We start from the raw sequence: 19600 nt of genomic DNA on the forward strand, positions 1-19600 counted from the left end.
AGTCCTCTAATGAGCCTCTCAGGATCAGGACCCGGTCCACCTTCATGATGAGATTAAGCTTCAGATATCAGTGTGTTCACCGTCTCTCTACCTGCTCACGTCTCTGACAAGAAGAGGTTGTAATCTGATGGATTAGAGGATTTTCCTCATTATGATCCTCTGACAGGAGCGTAATCCAGAGTAATTAAACACTGAACACGACAGAGACAATAGAGAGAGGACGGTGTGTGTGAGGAGAGAGAGGGACGGTCTGCCCACCACTGCATTACGTAATCCTCTATTATATAAGCTTTAATATGCCCCATGTGAGCCACACAGGCTGATTAACATGAGAGTTTCTGTCTTCATGATGAAGATGAGACGGCTTCATCATCATCATCATCATCGTTTAAAGCTGTTTTAAACTCTGACTTCAGTGAGGACAGAGGTGAGGACAGAGGAGACGTCTGCAGTGAGGACAGAGGAGACGTCTGCAGTGAGGACAGAGGAGACGTCTGCAGTGAGGATAGAGGAGACGTCTGCAGTGAGGACAGAGGAGACGTCTGCAGTGAGGAGAGAGGAGACGTCTGCAGTGAGGACAGAGGAGACGTCTGCAGTGAGGATAGAGGAGACGTCTGCAGTGAGGACAGAGGAGACGTCTGCAGTGAGGATAGAGGAGACGTCTGCAGTGAGAGTGCAGACAGAGAGGAGGATTATTCTTAGAGCGTCACATCATCGTTACAGCATCAGCCAAAGTTTTAGTCCTAAAGTCAGACACAGACACCGAGCTGCTGCCCGCTCTAAATCTGCACCACAGCTTCTCTAAAGAGAGTCTGGACCGGGGTTTCTGAAGTGACCCACTTACAGAAGCTTCACTGATATAATACAGACACAGAGTTTCCCACACACGGGCGGGTTACAGGTTTAAAGCTGACCTGCTCACAGGCTATGGAAGGCCGTTTGAGCCTTTATTCCTGATCCTTGATATCAAGCATCAGTTTCCTTCCTGCTCTACTTTGATCTTTCATAGTACCAGTTAACTAGCTGAATGCTAAACCCTTACAAGTTAACTAGCTGAATGCTAAACCCTTACAAGTTAACTAGCTGAATGCTAAACCCTTACAAGTTAACTAGCTGAATGCTAAACCCTTACTAGTTAACTAGCTGAATGCTAAACCCTTACTAGTTAACTAGCTGAATGCTAAACCCTTACCAGTTAACTAGCTGAATGCTAAACCCTTACCAGTTAACTAGCTGAATGCTAAACCCTTACCAGTTAACTAGCTGAATGCTAAACCCTTACCAGTTAACTAGCTGAATGCTAAACCCTTACTAGTTAACTAGCTGAATGCTAAACCCTTACCAGTTAACTAGCTGAATGCTAAACCCTTACTAGTTAACCAGTAAGAACTCTGACATGTTGAGATCTTCACTAGTGTTACTAATGAGCAGGACTGTAATCTTACTAGTTAACTTTTAAGCCCTGAAAGGATTACTATTTTACTTGTAGCCACCAAAACACCCACTAGTAGTTTTTTAAATCGGTCTAGTTTACTAGTGAGGGACAAATTAGCCAAAATGCTGTTAGCTGCATTAGTGAAGCTTTGTAACCTGACTCGTTTATTATTAACCTCTTAAATGCCAACCAGTAACACCAGTTAATGTTGTTTTTAATTGACTAGTTTACTGGTGACCAACCAAAGACCCATTATTAAAACTAGTCAAGCTTTAACCTGACTCATTGACTACTAAGTCTGACTAGTTAACTTGTGACGCACACATCTTTTACCAGTTAGTGAAAAAATGTCAACTAGTTAAACCCTGAACTCTACTAGTTAAAGCTGCTGTGAGCAACATTTAATTTATATCAATTTTGGCGCCCCCTTGTGGACAAAGTGATACCTCTTATCTCTTCTGTACATGCAAAAGCAGTGTTTTCAACAAAAACCCCACCCTGCTGTCGTCTAACAGACAGATGTATCACTCAATGTGATTATTTACCATGAAAACAGCTGAAAAGGATGTTTTTAAAGCCAAATGTCAATCATGTGGTCTGACACCGACCCCCCTCTGAGTGGTTTAAGGCTTTAAACATGATAACAGAGAAGGGATCAGTGTTGTTGTTGATGGTTTTGTTTGCTTTTGAAGGTCGTAAAGACGCATCAGTGTTGGTTTCAGTCTGTTTCTCAGCTGGTGAAAAACTCCTCATAGTGCCTTTAATTTGTGAGGCTGAAAATGCTAACTAGTGAGCTAGCCAAAATTCCATTAGCTGCACTAGTCTAGCTTTTTATCCTGGATAGTTTACTAGGAACACTATGTTTTATAGTAGACTATAGACTAGTTAGTGAAAAAATGTAAACTAGTGAAGCCTGTGATAGAATAAGGAACCCTACTAGTTAACTTCAGGCTTAACTAATTAACTAGCAAAAATCTGACTATTCACTCCAGATACAGAAACTACTGATGGACAGGTGGGAGGAAGGGATCATTAAGGGGTTCTTTTGGCTCTCAAGTTTAAAGTTGATGTTATCACCTCATTGTATTTAGATAGTTCCTGCTAGTTGACCCGTTAGCCTAGTAAGGTTACAGCTAGTCGTCTACATGTCGTACTAGTCTGGGTCTCTTATGCTTAGCTAGTTAACTAGTCAGACTCAAAGGTGTTAACTAGTCCCCTGTGAGGATCACTACAGGTCATGAGAGAGCGACTCTGCAGCGTGAGTCCACCTCGCTCTACCTGTGAGCTTCATGCACACTCACACCTCCAGAAACAAACAGACTGAAGTAAACAGGGCGCGTCTCACCCCAGGTCCAGGATGGGCGGTTTGTCCCGCCCGCGGCGGTAGCACAGGTACAGGTGAGGGTTGTTGATGAGGCCGGCGCTCAGCTCGGCAGAGTGTCCGCCCAGCGTCCTCTCGATGCAGGTGAAGCCCTCCGGGACCTCCTCCCCGAGACCCCGGGCGATGACCGCCAAGTCCGTCACCGACTCCACCGCCCGGCCAGACGAAGACAAGGCGGAGGAGGAGGGCGTGGAGGCGGAGGTGGTGGAGGTCTTTCCATCCTCGTCCAGGGGCCTCCAGGGCCCAGCAGGGTCCAGACCTGCCACTACAAAGTAGTCCACCAGCTGGGGACATTTCTCCTCTGTCATGCCGCCGGTCTGCCCTCCGCTGGAAAACAGAGAGAGAGAGGGAGAGAGGGAGAGAGAGAGAGAGAGAGAGAGAGAGGGAGAGAGAGAGAGACAGAGAGGGAGAGGGAGAGAGAGGGAGAGAGAGAGAGGGGGAGAGAGGGAGAGAGAGAGAGGGAGAGAGGGAGAGAGGGAGAGAGAGGGAGAGAGAGGAGAGAGGGAGAGAGAGGGAGAGAGAGGGAGAGAAAGAGAGAGGGGGAGAGAGACAGAGAGAGGGAGAGAGAGGGAGAGAGAGAGAGGGTTACTCCTCTGAGAGCTGCAGGAGGAGAACAGAGACACAACATCAGCATGAAGAAGCAGCTTCAGACCAGCTGGAACCGGACCAGGGTTCGTTTAAGGAGGACCAAACGTGACCTTAAAGTTAATTGTTATCCTGAGTTTCTGACAATCTGACCCAACATGCAGGCCTGCTCATCGTACCTAAAGTCTCTAAAAGTAGTATGGGAGGTAGAGCCTTCAGTTATCAGGCCCCTCTCCTTTGGAATCATCTCCCAGTCAGGGTCCGGGAGGCAGACACCCTCTCTACTTTTAAGAGTAGGCTTCAAACTTTCCTTTTTGATAAAGCTTATAGTTAGAGCTGGATCAGGCTTGGACCAGGTCTTAGTTATGCTGCTATAGGCTTAGACTGACACACTGGGATCCTGTCTTTCCCTCTCTCTCCTCTCTCTGCCTGTCTCTCACTTTAACTCTTCCTGTCCCATTAAAGTTACTAACCATAGACCTTTCTGGAGTCCCTGAGCTCCCTTGTCTCGTAGGTTCCTCTGGATCTCTGCTGCTGTGGACGTGGTCCAGACTCCAGCTGCTACAACTACTACTATCCGTCTCCCCACTATCATCTCTCTCTCTCTTCATCTCCCTCTATCCCTCTCTCCAACACGGTCTCAGCAGATGTGTGTCTAACATGAGTCTGGTCCTGCTGGAGGTTTCTGCCTGTTAAAGGAAGTTTGTCCTTGCCACTGTAACTTGCTAAATGCTACAAAGTGCTCTGCTCATGGTGGATTAAGATGAGATCAGACTGAGTCCTGTCTGTGAGAGGGGACTGGATCTGATCCGGTCTTGATGTTGGGTCTTTGTTAATAATAGAACATAGAGGACGGTCTAGACCGGCTCTGTTTGGAGTCTGAGGAGAACGTTTGTTGTGATTTGGTGCTTTATAAATAAAGCTGATTCAGTGGATGAAATATTTAGTGTATTTTAAAGGTTTGTGGAGGACATCGACGATTAATCTGAATTTGATTTAGTGGAGGAATCAGCGAGGACTGAAGAGAGACGCTCCACAGAGAGGCAGGAGAGACCGCTTATTCTACTGCTTACTTACAAACATCAATATGTGATTAAACTTAGTGTGTGTGTGTGTGTGTGTGTGTGTGTGTGTGTGTGTGTGTGAGTGTGTGAGTGTGTGAGTGTGTGAGTGTGTGTGTGTGTGTGTGTGTGTTTCAGTGTGTTATAAATAGGATGCTGTGAGATGCTGAGAGCGCTCTTATGTAACCGTAAATGTCCCTTGCCCTCTCTCGGCCTCCATCCTCAAACTCCTCTGCACACACACACACACACACACACACACACACACACACATATACACACACACACACACACACACAGACTGTGCATGACTCAGGCCGTGCACACACACAGCTCTTACTCTGCACACACACACACACACCACTCTTACTCTCTGCACACACACACACACACACACACACACAGACTGTGCATGACTCAGGCCGTGCACACACACAGCTCTTACTCTGCACACACACACACACCGCTCTTACTCTCTGCACACACACACACACACACACCGCTCTTACTCTCTGCACACACACACACACACACACACACACACACACACACACACACACAGCTCTTCCTCTCTGCACACAGAGTTTGGGGCTCTGGAGTCGCCGCTGTCATCGGACGGTGAAAGTGAGAGCGAGGCGTTAGAAGGACGGAGAGGAGGAAGTGGAACGATGGAAGGGGTCAAAGGTTAAAAGGCAAACAGGAAGTGGACAAACAGCCTGCTGCTTCCTGATCATGTGACGTGCTGCGGCTCCCCGAGGTGTGAAAACACCGTTATCTGTTCAAAACAGAAACATCTCCTGCACATGCTCAGTCTGAACGACTGATCGTCATCCACACGGTCTCTTTAAACGCTCTACTGGACCTCTGGGGTCAACATATATAAAGACTGAGTTTATATATTTATGATGACTAAAGTTATAGTAATATATATACACAATAAGTTTCTATATATATATACTTATTGTCAGTGGATATAAAACACTGCAGCAGTTTGATGTGTCACCAAAAGATTGAACATAAAGAGGTTAAAGGTCAACGCCCTGCTGACAGCTGACCTGACAGAAAGAGTGATGAAGCAGTTTTTACTTCACTGTTTCAGCTCTTTTTAAACACTCTGAGAGCTGCAGCACACACACACACACACACACACACACACAGACACAGACACACACACACACACACACAGACACACACACACACACACACACACACACAGACACAGACACACGGACACGGACACGGACACGGACACGGACACAGACACAGACACACACACACACACACACACACACACACACACACACACACACACACACACACACACACAGATTACTGTCAGTCCATCCTCCATCCTTCACTCTGAACTAACTTTAATATTCAGAGTCTGACACACAGGGAGGGTCCACACTCTGAACTAACCACCAACTACTCAGCTGAAACTGCCCATTTCATCACCATCACTTCCCCTTTATATGTGCAACAATGGAAACACACACACACACACACACACACACACACACACACACACACACACACACACACACACACACACACACACACACACACACACACACACACACACACACACACACACACACACACACACACACACACACAGCTCTAAATACATAATGGGAAGTCCAGATAAATGCACCAGATTTCCTCACACTCAGAGTTCACTACTGACCACACAGCTCGTCCGTACGAACACTTCCTGAAGGACCAATCATATTTTCTGAGAACACGACTTCTTTAATTTAAACGAGCTTTCAGAGAGAAACAAAGATTATATTCTGCTGATTGTTAAACTGAACGCTGACTCTCTGTATGAGCAGAGAACATTCAGCATTAAATCTCTGACTGAGAATCGTTGGACCATGACATGTGACCACTCGTTAAATCATGAGGATGTGGAAACGAGCAGCCGTGAACTCTGCAGCGTTTCCTCCTGCAGGTTCTGCTTCAGTCGAGGTTTCCAGATATAAAAATGAAGCATCATGAATAAAGCGAGAGAGGCTGAAACTGGACAGATGAACCGAGTACTGAGGAATCACTGAGGATACAGTTTAGATCCTCTCTGCACAACACCCCAGAATAATTACAGCAGCACATCAGGAGCTACAACTACTGCTATCCCTCTCCCTCTATCCCTCCATCCCTCTCTCTCTCTTCATCTCCCTCTATCCCTCTCTCTCTCTTCATCTCCCTCTATCCCTCCATCCCTCTCTCTCTCTTCATCTCCCTCTATCCCTCTCTCCAACACGGTCTCAGCAGATGTGTGTCTAACATGAGTCTGGTCCTGCTGGAGGTTTCTGCCTGTTAAAGGAAGTTTGTCCTTGCCACTGTAACTTGCTAAATGCTGCAAAGTGCTCTGCTCATGGTGGATTAAGATGAGATCAGACTGAGTCCTGTCTGGAAGATGGGACTGGATCTGATCCGGTCTTGATGCTGGGTCTTTGTTAGAACATAGAGTCCGGTCTAGACCTGCCCCGTTTGGAAAGAGTCTGAGGAGAACGTTTGTTGTGATTGTTTTACTTTTCTTTATTTACTGCCTTACACCCAGGTTCTTTATCTTCTGTTGTAATGACAAACATGCTTTTATTTTGAAAGGACGCAAAAAGCACTTCCACATTATTTTAAGTCACAGGAGTAAATTACCTGCCGCCATGTCTGTACGCCTCTAGATGCAAAAAGCAGAGAGCGCCCTCTGCTGGTTAAAAAGAGTATCACGATTCATTTTTCATCTCAGAGATTAAATCTTCTTTTATGTTTAAAGACTTTCAAACTGTCTCTTGAGGAACTGAAACATCTCTGGGGTCTATTTCTCTTTGTGTATAACTTTATCTCATGTGACGACATTAAACAGATTAATCACTTCATTTATTGTTTATGTGATAAAATGACAGAGAGTCTTTAAAAAGTCCTTCACAGTTTCTATAAATTCTAAAAAGGTAATAAATCCTGAAATCTAAGAAGCTTTTGAAACGTTAGCTCTCCTGAGATGATATGAAGACTGACCTGAGGGGTTTCCCACAATCCTCCTGAACCATTTCAAACGCTCCAACCCCGACCAGATTAATCCAACGATAAGACCAGCATCCTAAACTCCAGTCCTCCTTTCTCTGACTCACATGGTGGATCTTTGTTTTAAAGGAGGTCTGATCGTGACGCTGAGCCGTGTCACTGCCCTGATGTAACTTCAGACTTTCTGTGGTTTGGACTTCTCTTTAGGTTTCACTTTTAAACTCTCAGTCCGAGGCGTGTCGTGGTCTCTGTCAGGGTTTATCAGGAGCTTCACTCTGAGCGCTGTGGAGCAGCTTTTACAGAGACGACATCTGTCACCGAGACACACGAGAGGAAGAATCAAACCTCTCTGACCGCCACGCTGCAGAAAACAGGTCAGACTGGAGATGAGACGCTGCATCACTTCATAGACTCTGACTCTAAAGGTGCTTTAACACCGCAGGAACTTTCCCCAGGAACTAGGGACTTTCTGAGGAGCTATGCACTGTTTCAACAGCAGGAACCAGGGTCTAAATTTAGCTCCTGGGTAGTTATCTCATCCTGAAAGTTCCTGCTGGGGGGGGGAGTACTTTCCAAAGGTCCAGGAACTTTGGGGGCGGGGCCTGTAATGCTGAACATTTCTGTTTAGTTCCCCTCAGGAAGTAATTGGTTCCTGTGGCTCATTGTTGTCGGCGTTTTGACCGTGGACTGATGTCCCAGGAAGATTATGCAAATCAGACCAGTAATTACACTACACCTCCAGACCAGTAGAGGGCAGTAAGACAAAGATGACACCATAGAAGGAGACAGACAGGCCGATATCGTCCTGTTAGCCTGTTAGCATGTTAGCATGAGCTCTCGAGACAAAGAGGATTCAAAACGTCTGAAACGCTCGACTTAAAGCAAGAAGACAGATTTTAAAGCCGTGGCAGAGATCGCCCGGTGTTTTGGTTTAAACGGCGACCCTGTTAACTGGAGACTCTCAGCCGGATGCATCCCTCATAAACGTCTTTAGACCATCATTAAATATCTGATGAGGATATTTTGAAATCTTAATAAAAACTAAACTAGTTTGCATTCCCAGGAACTCCCTCTGTGTTTCAACAGCTGTGTAAACTCCACAAACACTGACACGTTCAGCTGAAGGTCTCCAGTTTACAGGGTCACTTTTAAAACCGGAACACCGGGAGGAGAAACGCATTCACGGTGGGCTGAGAGAAGACCGATGTTCAGGAGGTATTAAACCAGGTGAATCACAGGTGTGTGTGTGTGTGTGTGTGTGTGTGTGTGTGTGTGTGTGTGTGTGTGTGTGTGTGTGAGGTTACTGTGGACGGAGAGGGGAATAAAAACACTGAGGGTACTCGACCAATCAGAGACGTTCAGAAGGGCATGCCCCGCCCCCTAAAGTACCATTGGAAAGTACTTGGAAGATTAACTACCCAGGGACTAAGTTAGACCCTGGTTCCTGCTGTTAAAAGGGCCCTTTTGTTGTACGTCCTTCGTCTCTTTCTTACTGCCCCCTGCTGGTCTGGAGGTGAAGTGTGATTACTTTTATCACTTCTACACCTTCACTGTTTAACGTGTATCCTTTGTTTTTATTGATTGATCTTTCATTGCATGTAAAGTTAAAGCTCTACCTCTCTGAAACGTCTCCAGTCATGTGTGTTTCCACATCAGCAGCTGTTTTAATACATGAGTGTGCAGAGAGAGGAAGTTCAGCAGGTTTCAGGTACATGCTTCAACTTGTAATTCTGAAGAAGGAGCTCAGATATAGTCCTTCAAACTAAAAGCTGTTGAAGCAAAGAGGAAGCGAGAGACCGATAGAGGAAGTCTTTCACGAGTTCATTAAATTTGATGTTATAAATACTGACGGCAGCTGCTCAGACCTGCAGCCCTCGTCCGGTCCAGGTCCAGGTTTAAGGAGGTTCTCCGTCTCTCTGCAGCCTCAGCGCTCGACATACAGACGGCTAAAGAGGCTAAACGTTAAAACCATGCTGCTCTCTGATCACCTGGAACCTTTCTGGAGATATAATATCATTAAAAGCTCAGGAGGTAAGGGGTTAAAACTGAGTGTGAGTGTATCTCATGGTTAAATAAAGAAACAGGGACACAGAATTCAAACTAACGTCTGCAGCTTTCTGAAGCTGAGTCTCTAAAAACACAGGTCCTATGAGGGCGGGTCTGATCTGAGCAGCTTCAGAAGTTAAAGACAAAGTGTGAAACATCTCCGTCAAATCTCCCCTCCATGTTCACCAAGCTTGGTGTCAAACATGTGGATGAGACGACTCTCCTTCCAGTCCAACACGCCGCTCTCAGCATCCCTGCAGAGCGTGAGATAATTAAAGCTAAACCTCTGAGCTCTCACTCCCTCACAGAGTCTGCAGCAGCATCGTAAACACAGCGCCTCCATCGTCACACCTTTGCTCTCACATATTCACCTTACACGGGACAGCGCTCTCTCGTCCGTCAACACGGATCAGAGACGCAGCCGGAACGCAACGGAGTGGATCCAGTGGAAGTTAACACATCGACTAGAATAGAAACAGATCAGATCCGGTGCTGAGACGGACCAGAGACGGATCAGGTGGAATTTGGCCGTGAGAAGATGAAATTAAGACACTGCAGGAGTGAGAGGTAACACAACATGAAGTTTACAAAACACCAAAGATGGTGGGCGAAGTCCTTCACTACACCTTCACCTTTACATCAACTATCCGTGTGATTGGACGTCTTCACGGTATCAAGGTGTGACTGTGAACGAGTGTGAAGAGGTTTCATTTCTGCACGACGACAGCAACGATTGCATGATATTAACGTCATCACCACCTTTCACCTCCTGCCCTCACTGACACTGCATGAGGGGGTCACCAGAGGTCGAGTCAGGTGATACCTGTGTCTGTTAACTTTAAAGCTGTCAGTACTGGAAGAAGAGGAGTTTGGTGCACAAGTGAATCTTTAAAGACGTTGTGTTCTCTGCGAGTCTGAGATCCAGAGAGCGTCCCTCTCCTCTCTGAGAGCTCGAGGAGGAGGTGCAGGAGGAGCTGTCACCGCTGCCGCGTTTACCTCTGACAGTTATTCTGAAAAGCTGCCACAGGAAGTCAGAGCGAGGGAACGAGAGCTTTCATGTTTCAGGAGGAGAGCGCAGCAGAGCGGGACGCTGCTGAAGAGGAGGGACGGGATGAAGGGATGAAGGGATGAAGAGTGGTTTGTTTGTAAGAAGTGGAGGTGACATCTCCATCACACAGAGCCTGCAGGGTGTGTGTGTGTGTGTGTGTGTGTGTGTGTGTGTGTGTGTGTGTGTGTGTGTGTGTGTGTCAGAGCTGTGTGTGAGCTGGTACAGAGAGGAGGAGGATCACAACAGCTCTTTGTGCACGTTCAATGAGCACATTATCAGTGACATCACCACCAGCAGGGTCACATGATCACGGCTGCACGAGGTCATGTGATCATGAACGTGAGCGATAGGCTGTACGCTGGAGAAGCAGAACACTGATGGCTGTGTGTGTGTGTGTGTGTGTGTGTGTGTGTGTGTGTGTGTGTGTGTGTGTGCGTGCGTCCTACAGCCTGTGTGTGTTTTTATTCCCACACTGTTCTCCTAAATTAGGAAGCTGCACTCAGACTCTAAAACCATGCACAGCTATTTAAAGCCTCCTCAGTGAACCCGGTCTTGGGGGGCCGGTCTGCGAGGACCAGCAGTAAACAGTGATTAGCATTCAGCAGTGAGTAAGCAGGAGATCTGGATCCTTTCAGACTCAGAGAGAGACGAGCTGCAGACTCCTGAAGGAGATTTAAATATCTGGAGTCTATATTTAGAGCGTCCACAGCATCAGGAGGGGACACAGAGACCGTCTCCAAAAACACCGACACGTGATGATGCAACACGCGTGACGTAGACGACGACAACCGAGGAAACAAACAAACACAAACACGCCGAGAGAGGAAGAGAAAGCAGGTCAGCACAGAGATATTTATAGACCAACACCTGAGATCTGACGGGACTTTCACATGTTCTACTTCAGGATCTGTCACGCTGACAGACGCAGGCTGCTTTTATTATTACATTACCTTCATGAGCAGCTTTAAACTGAACACCAGAGAGAGGAAACACAGGCTGCTGCAGTCATCCTGATCCTCAGCACACAGACCCTCAGTGTGTGTGTGTGTGTGTGTGTGTGTGTGTGTGTGTGTGTGTGTGTGTGTGTGTGTGTGTGTGTGTGTGTGTGTGTGTGTGTGTGTGTGTGTGTGTGTGCAGGGTCAGCAGAAAGAGGGAGGTTGATGCAGAGAGACGGAGAGCAGAGGGGATGAGAGCGATGAGTGACAGTCAGGAAGTGAACTGAGGGTGAGGGTGAGAACATGAACACTAAATATTTACAGGAAGAGGAGGAAGGAAATAAAAACCCCTCAGACATTAAAGAGAGGTGAGAGACCGAGCGAGGACGAGTCAGTGAGCAGAGAGGAACGGTTATGCTACATGTTAAAAAGAGTAGAAGAAGAATTTAGTGAAGTGGTTCAAGTAGGAGAGACCTGTTATTTACTAGAACATCAGTTTTGGTTTCAGGTTCAGACACTGAAGCAATCCAGAGTGAAGCCTCTGTGTGACCTACTGTTTACAGTGAAGCTGAGACTCACCAGGAACTGATCAACAGACACTTCTTCGGGGGATGTCATAACTAGAGAGTGCACAATGCAGCTCACAGAAAAGGAAGTCGATTATGTTAGACCACTGGCCAAACCAGAGTGAAACCTCTGTGTAACCTACTACCTACAGTGAAGCTGAGACTAACCAGAAATGGATGATTGAGTACAACTTCTGGGGATGTAAAGAGCAAGTCTCTCAAGTTGCTAACTGGACTGTGAACCATTAAGCTCACAACAAAGGAAGTTGTTCATGTTTAACCACTAACCACCCCAGAGTGACGCTTCTGTTAAAGTACAGTGAAGCTGAGACTCCCCAGAAACTGATGAATGAGCTATATTAAGGGGGATGTCAAAACAGGACTGTGCACAAGGCAGTGCACAGAAAGGAAGTTGTTCATGTTTAACTGCCGGCTACACTAGAGTAAAGTCTCCATGAAGCTATTTACAGTGAAACTGAGACTTTGCAGCAACAGATGAACGAGTACCACTTCAGGGGATGTAATGACAGTTCTCTGAAGTTGCTAACTGGAGTGTGAACAATGCATCGTACAACAAAGTTAGTAGTTTGTGTTCAACTACAGACCATAACATAGTGAAGCCTCTTTGTAACTTACTCTTTACAGTGAAGCTGAGACTCACCAGAAACAGATCATTGAGTCGTACATCAAGTTGAAAACTGCACTCTGAATAATGCAGTGCACCACGAAGGATGATGTTTATGTTTAACCATCACCTTCACAAGAGTCCCTGTGTGACTTACTATTTACAGTGAAGCTGAGACATAAAACTACATATTTACATAAAGACAATATGTGTGTGTGTGTGTGTGTGTGTGTGTGCGTGCGTGTGTGTGTGTGTGTGTGTGTGTGTGTGTGTGTGTGCGTGCGTGTGTGTGTGTGTGTGTGTGCGTGCGTGTGTGTGTGTGCGTGCGTGCGTGTGTTGTGAAAAGCAGAGATAAAGGACGTAGAGTTCGGCCGAGCTGGAAGAAGACAGAGAGATATTCAGTCACAGATGGTGACTGAGGAGGGAGGCCGGCTGCTCGCCAACATGACTGAAGGCTACACACACACACACACACACACACACACACACACACACACACACACACACACACACACACACACACACTATTTTCCCTTTCATGTCAATTTGTTGATGATTTCATTCAAAGTAACAACAACAATGAGGAGGAGGAGACCTACACCAGTTAAAGATCAAAACATCAACAACAGTTTAAGGAAGTGACGGCTGAGGGGTCAGAGGTCACAGGACCACAATAACAAGCAGGTTAAAACAGGTTGAAGCAGGTTAAAGCAGGTTAAAACAGGTTAAAGCAGGTTAAAACAGGTTAAAGCAGGTTAAAGCAGGTTAAAGCAGGTTAAAACAGGTTAAAGCAGGTTAAAACAGGTTAAAACAGGTTAAAGCAGGTTAAAGCAGGTTAAAACAGGTTAAAGCAGGTTAAAGCAGGTTAAAACAGGTTAAAACAGGTTAAAACAGGTTAAAACAGGTTAAAACAGGTTAAAGCAGGTTAAAACAGGTTAAAACAGGTTTAAAACAGGTTAAAGACAGGTAAAACAGGGTTAAACAGGTTAAAGCAGGTTAAAGCAGGTTAAAGCAGGTTAAAACAGGTTAAAGCAGGTTAAAGCAGGTTAAAACAGGTTAAAGCAGGTTAAAGCAGGTTAAAACAGGTTAAAACAGGTTAAAGCAGGTTAAAACAGGTTAAAGCAGGTTAAAGCAGGTTAAAACAGGTTAAAGCAGGTTAAAGCAGGTTAAAGCAGGTTAAAACAGGTTAAAACAGGTTAAAGCAGGTTAAAACAGGTTAAAACAGGTTAAAACAGGTTAAAACAGGTTAAAGCAGGTTAAAACAGGTTAAAACAGGTTAAAACAGGTTAAAGCAGGTTAAAACAGGTTAAAACAGGTTAAAGCAGGTTAAAGCAGGTTAAAGCAGGTTAAAACAGGTTAAAGCAGGTTAAAGCCTGCTGCACAAGTCAGAATCTGAAAGGTCTTTTGTTTTTGCTGCTGCGTGTTGGTGATGGTGATGTGGTGAGGACTAACTGCTGAAGCTCTAACACCTTAGCTGAAGCAGTGAGGTCTCGTGTGGTCGAGCTGGTCGTGGTTACTTTCAGGATGTTTGCATGTTGTGTTCATGTTGATGTTTTGAAACAGTGAGAGCAGCTCCTCTCTCTCCTCTAACAGACTGAGAGAGAGGAGCTGCTGAGTGACTGAGCGTGCACGCCCTGCAGGAAATATCCATGACATAAAACACCAGATATGTTTGCAGGGTGTGTTGTGGTCCTCGGAGAGCTCTGCTCTTGGACGAGCCCCCCGTCTATCCTCACAGATAAAGTCTGCGGGCTGAAGTTGCGTAATCCTCTGACAAACACGAGTCAGTGAAGGCATCGCGGGAGGAATGCAGAGGAGCCAGTCTTTAAACGATTCAGATGTTGATTTCACGGCTTGTGTTTGACATGCAGGGGAACTGGACCTGGAGTGTGTTTGTCTGAGAGGCCTCTGCCCCAGTGCATGCTGGGACACGCTGCAGACCCTGAACACACCCATCTGGTACTGATTCTGAATGAGTCAGGGCAGAACCAGAGGACTGGACTTACTTCAGAAACTGAACTCAGTCTCTGATTTTAAAACGTGCAGCTGACCTGAAATCATTTCTGAAGTTATTTCAGGATCATAGATATTTGATTCTCAGAGCAGCAGAGCTTCAAACACTAACCAGGAAGTAAAAATATTCATAATGAATTATTCTAAACATGACTTTAACCCTTAAAGGTACAGACCCTGATTATACAGTCCGTTAAAAAAGACTTAGAGCGTATCTATAATATAAATAAAGAGGAAGGAAGCTAGCTCATGACCACACTTCACCTCCCTCTGATAGACGAGCATCAAACCAAACAGTCTGCCTCAGAGCTCACTTCTCCTGACCGACCCTGAAGTGTCCTCCAGTATCACGGTTCATCCTGCACCCAGTCTCACTGCAGCGACTCATACAAGAGGGGACACGTCCCTGCTCTTATCTCAGGTATCTACTGTCTATATACACACACACACACACACACACACACACACACACACACACACACACACAGACACACACACACACACACACACACACAGACACACACACACAGACACACACACAGACACACACACAGACACACACACACACACACAGACACACACACACACACACACACACACACAGACACACACACACACACAGAGAGAGATAGATAGTGTGATAGCAGGTCTTATAAATGAAGGTGTACAGATGGACTGACCCGTGTTGCTTTAATATTCCTGTTGATGTTGGAAATGTTAAACACTGCGAGTGAAGCGGTCGACTCCTGCTGGTAAAAAGCCCCCAGAGGAAAATAAACTGCACACTCATATCCCATAATTCATTGAGGCAACGTGCCGCCACCGCCGCCACCGCCGCCACCGCCGCCGCAACCGCCACCACCGCCACCACCGCCACCACCGCCACCACCGCCGCCTGGTGCTGGTGAAGACATAAACAGCTTTATGTGCTGCCCGGAGGCCTGAGGAGGATCCACATGATGTGAGATCTGCAGTATTTAAAATGAAATAACATGTTTATGTTTTATTTTAAACTCTCAGCTGATTCATCAGATCCTCCAAGACCAGAGTCTTCAGAACCTCTAAGACCAGAGTCACCAGAACCTCTAAGACCAGAGTCTTCAGAACCTCTAAGACCAGAGTCCTCAGAACCTCTAAGACCAGAGTCTTCTCTCTCTCTCTGAAACATCATCTCTCTCTCTCTCTCTGTCTCTCTCTCTCTCTGTCTCTCTCTGTCTCTCTCTCTCTCTGTCTCTCTCTCTCTGTCTCTCTCTCTCTGTCTCTCTCTCTCTCTCTCTCTCTCTCTCTCTCTGTCTCTCTGTCTCTCTCTCTCTCTCTGTCTCTCTCTCTCTCTGTCTCTCTCCGTCTCTCTGTCTCTCTCTCTCTGTCTCTCTCTCTCTCTCTCTCTGTCTCTCTGTCTCTCTCTCTCTCTGAAACATCATCTCTCTCTGTCTGTCTGTCTGTCTGTCTGTCTGTCTGTCTGTCTCTCTCTCTCTCTCTCTCTCTCTCTCTCTCTCTCTCTCTCTCTCTCTCTCTCTCTCTCTCTCTCTCTATGTCTCTCTGTCTCTCTGTCTCTCTGAAACATCATCTCTCTCTCTGTCTCTCTGTCTCTCTCTCTCTCTCTCTCTCTGAAACATCATCCCTCTCTCTTTGGGGAATCCCGAGGTGTTCCTGAGTCAGAGGAGTGACTGAGTCTCTGTGAAGCCATCAACTCTTCTGCACCAAACCAGCCTCAGAGGATGTTAAAGGTTAGTTTCACTTTCTCCATGACGCCCTAACCTGCTCCAGAGTCCACAGATCAGCTGAAGGGCTGCGTGTTGAAAACAGCACGTATGTTGTGTTTCTGCAGGACTGAGTATCAGATACAGTCTCTGCAGCATCGCTCAGACTGAAACCTCTACAAAGATCTCATCCAAAGAGAACGTGTCTGACTGAAGGAACGCTTTGATATCAGACAGAAAGAAGAGCACTAATATTTCTATTCTGGTCTGCATGCATTCAGTCTGCATCTCGACCTGTTCTAACCTGTCCCGGTCTGACTCTTCATGAGGGGGTTTCTGTGATGAATCACTCTCTCTTTCGGTTTCTAGTTATCTGATAAAAACCCTGAAGAACCGGCTTTAAGGTCCTGTGACTGTTTCAGACTCCATCAGAAAGACAGACCCCCTCAGTTCACCTCCATCAGACCCCCTCAGTCCACCTCCATCACAGACCCCCTCAGTTCACCTCCATCAGACCCCCTCAGTTCACCTCCATCAGACCCCCTCAGTTCATTTCCCCTCAGTTCACCTCCATCAGACCCCCTCAGTTCACCTCCATCAGACCCCCTCAGTTCACCTCCATCAGACCCCCTCAGTTCACCTCCATCAGACCCCCTCAGTTCACCTCCCCTCAGTTCACCTCCCCTCAGTTCACCTCCCCTCAGTTCACCTCCATCTGACCCCCTCAGTTCACCTCCATCTGACCCCCTCAGTTCACCTCCATCAGACCCCCTCAGTTCATTTCCCCTCAGTTCACCTCCATCAGACCCCCTCAGTCCACCTCCATCACAGACCCCCTCAGTTCACCTCCATCAGACCCCCTCAGTTCACCTCCATCTGACCCCCTCAGTTCACCTCCATCAGACCCCCTCAGTTCATTTCCCCTCAGTTCACCTCCATCAGACCCCCTCAGTTCACCTCCCCGCAGTTCACCTCCATCAGACCCCCTCAGTTCACCTCCGTCAGACCCCCTCAGTTCACCTCCATCAGACCCCCTCAGTTCACCTCCATCAGACCCCCTCAGTTCACCTCCCCTCAGTTCACCTCCATCAGACCCCCTCAGTTCACCTCCATCAGACCCCCTCAGTTCACCTCCCCTCAGTTCACCTCCATCAGACCCCCTCAGTTCACCTCCGTCAGACCCCCTCAGTTCACCTCCATCAGACCCCCTCAGTTCACTTCCGTCAGACCCCCTCAGTTCACCTCCATCAGACCCCCTCAGTTCACTTCCGTCAGACCCCCTCAGTTCACCTCCGTCAGACCCCCTCAGTTCACCTCCATCAGACCCCCTCAGTTCACTTCCGTCAGACCCCCTCAGTTCACCTCCATCAGACCCCCTCAGTTCACTTCCCCTCAGTTCACCTCCATCAGACCCCCTCAGTTCACCTCCATCAGACCCCCTCAGTTCCCCTCTATCAGACCCCCTCAGTTCACCTCCATCAGACCCCCTCAGTTCACCTCCCCTCAGTTCACCTCTATCAGACCCCCTCAGTTCACCTCCATCAGACCCCCTCAGTTCACCTCTATCAGACCCCCTCAGTTCACCTCCATCACACACACAGACCTCCTCAGTTCACCTCCATCAGACCCCTTCAGTTCACCTCCATTAGACCCCCTCAGTTCACCTCAGACCCCCTCAGTCCACCTCCACTCTGACCCCCTCAGTCCACCTCCATCAGACCCCCTCACAGTCTGCAGGAATCCCGAGGAGCTGATGGATGGAGTAGGCCCGATGGGGAAGCTGCTGCTCGAAATTCAAGCCTGAACCCCGTGTTATCTGCCTGCTTCCATTATCGGACACGTTTATGCACGATTTCATTGAAATGTAATATCTAATAATAACACACACACACACACACACACACACACACACACACACACACACACACACACACACACACACACACACACACACACACACACACACACACACTGGACTGTCCCGTGGGGGGTCAGCTCTGCGCAGGAGCGCCGTGTGACAGACGATGGTCGCCTGCAGCTGCAGTTTAAACCCCCGGAGTCTGCAGGGATCTGGTTCCATTATCGGACGCAGCCCTGCTCGGACCCTCCTCTCTCACTTCTGTCCTCTTTCTTTATTTCTGTTCTAACGGATCAGATCTACAACAGGGACGACCTGTCCTCCCCTCAGACCCGCTCTGTTTACACACACCGACAGATCTGATATATATATAATATATATTTAATATATAACTAATATCCTGATACAGAAGAGTTTAACCACCTAACCTCTCAGAAATAAGCATTTAAAGGTCATTAAATATTCTGTTATTAAGGATTAACACGCAGCTGCTGTGTCGGACTCATATCTCGGACAGAGAATGAAGAAGCTTTCTGAGGGGAGGCGTGTCCGATAATGGGCGCACGGAGGTTCCCGTTAAACGGCTGTTAGCTCCCCGCGTTAGCTCCCCGTCAGGCGGCTCCTTCCCGCCGGTACCGGGCCCGGTTCGGTCCGTTCGGTGAGTACACTCGGTAACCGTGTGACCCTCTTTGTTCCTACCTCTGTGCTGGTTCTGGTTCGTCCCACAGAAAGCTGGAAGGATCATGTTTAGGTCATTCTCTCACATGTGACGTCCATGTTTGCTGTCGCTGTGTGGAGCCGCGGCAGCAAGTGAAGCTAAAGACTACAACTCCCACTGCTTCCGGTCACAGCCTTCAGAATAAAAGACCCTTTCATAAACTGAATAAATTACACCTTTTTATAAGACGCGTGGTGGAATGAAAATTAACTTAACCAGCCAAATGTAAACAAAGACACTTTAGATTCATTGTGAAAGTATATATACTTTTATATATATTTCATTTATAACTTTTTTAATGTAACAACAAGACAAAACAAATACAATCAAACACGTGACATGTGACATTAAATACAATACAAGTGATAATATTAAAAATAATATAAATAAAATAAACAGATAAATAAATTAATAGAAGACATGTGAAGAAAATTTTAGTTGAAAAATAATTTTAAATAACAAAATAAACGAAGAGAAGTAATACAATACATAGAAATACATATATATATACAAACATACATATACATACATATGCACACACATACATACATATGCACACACATACATACATATGCACACACAAACATACATATGCACATACATAC

General features: G+C 46.7%; 1 protein-coding gene across 1 annotated transcript; it reads right to left on the reverse strand.

Annotated features, from left to right (window-relative positions):
• Window positions 1-636: 636 nt before the first annotated feature.
• Window positions 637-19115, reverse strand: LOC117809849 (DENN domain-containing protein 4B-like; the record flags this gene model as incomplete). Its single annotated transcript, XM_034679371.1, has 3 exons — window positions 18977-19115; window positions 2781-3143; window positions 637-662 (listed from the first exon to the last, which is right to left on the reverse strand). Coding segments are annotated over exons 2-3 (370 nt in total), but the record flags the coding sequence as incomplete, so codon positions are not given.
• Window positions 19116-19600: the final 485 nt, after the last annotated feature.

The sequence above is a fragment of the Notolabrus celidotus genome, unplaced genomic scaffold (assembly GCF_009762535.1).
Source record: "Notolabrus celidotus isolate fNotCel1 unplaced genomic scaffold, fNotCel1.pri scaffold_473_arrow_ctg1, whole genome shotgun sequence".
Lineage (NCBI taxonomy): Eukaryota > Metazoa > Chordata > Actinopteri > Labriformes > Labridae > Notolabrus > Notolabrus celidotus.